The sequence below is a fragment of the Loa loa genome (genome assembly GCF_000183805.2).
Source record: "Loa loa unplaced genomic scaffold supercont3.2415, whole genome shotgun sequence".
Classification (NCBI taxonomy): Eukaryota; Metazoa; Nematoda; class Chromadorea; order Rhabditida; family Onchocercidae; genus Loa; species Loa loa.
In genome coordinates this window covers 1-1100 of record NW_018110594.1, presented here as the reverse complement: position 1 = coordinate 1100, position 1100 = coordinate 1, and the positions used below count along the sequence as shown (strand labels likewise).

Sequence of the window (1100 nt, the reverse complement as noted above, 5' to 3'; positions counted from 1 at the left end):
GAGAAAGGGAAAGAGAAAAGAGAGGGAAAGAGAGGGAAGAAGCTTGGAATAATTTATTTCCACATAATTTAAGTAATACTTTAAAAAAAGAAAAAAAAGAAATAGAAAATAAAAGACTGAAAAGAGCATTCAAAATATTTCGTATAAATAATTTTCTTTTACAAACAGGAAAACTGAAGTGTCATTATGATTTCAAATATTTCATATAATTATTCATTCTTTTGATCAATCAATTTCATTGCTTGTTAAACGTATAAAAACATTTATTTCATTCAATCAATGATGTATCACTTATAATAACATTAATTGTAATAATATTGATAAGAAAAAAGAAAAGTGATAATAATGCAAGTAATGATAATAATGCAAGTAATGATAATAATAATAATGATAATAATAATAATTAATAATAATAATAATAATAATAATAATAATAATAATAATAATAATAATAATAATAACAATTATTATCAGTATAGTTTGTAATTTGCATGATATATCATCATGATGTTCGGCCTAATTACATGAATGGGAATTTAAGGATCAAATTAACAACTGTCACTTTCCACTATCATACTTCAATTGCATTCGTTGTCAAATAAACATATATTTAATATTTTTGTTCATTTATGTATTTAATAAAAGTGAATATAAAAAGAAGAAAAAAGAATGATAATATCATCATTATCGAATAATTGTACTGTCATTATCGTCATTTTAATTATCATTGTCGTTAATTATAGTGATATGATCGAAACTATTGATTTAGTGATTAGATAAACAAATATTATAACATATATTTTTTGTGTATATAATTATATAAAAAATATTTATCAGTTGATTGGTCGACAATTCGATAAATCGATAAATTGATAAAGTGCGTTATCATTGAGTGTAATTGTCGTGTAAAATTGGTAATAATTACTTAACTTTGATGATTTTCATTTCTGGACATTCCAAGATTTCTCGAAATAATAATTACGATTTACCAGTGAAACAGTTATTTCCCACGTCATATATTTGTATTTAATATTAAATATGTGCTGAACATAATTTCTTTCCTTCAATTCATTTATTAATTTCTATTTCCAATTTAGCAT

At 21.8% G+C, this 1100-nt stretch overlaps 1 protein-coding gene across 1 annotated transcript; it reads left to right on the top strand.

Moving 5' to 3' along the window:
- Nucleotides 1–325: 325 nt before the first annotated feature.
- On the top strand, nucleotides 326–478 carry LOAG_19165 (hypothetical protein; the record flags this gene model as incomplete). The annotated part of the gene is made up of 1 exon (XM_020451819.1): nucleotides 326–478. A coding segment is annotated over one exon (152 nt), but the record flags the coding sequence as incomplete, so codon positions are not given.
- Between the last annotated feature and the right edge of the window lie 622 nt (nucleotides 479–1100).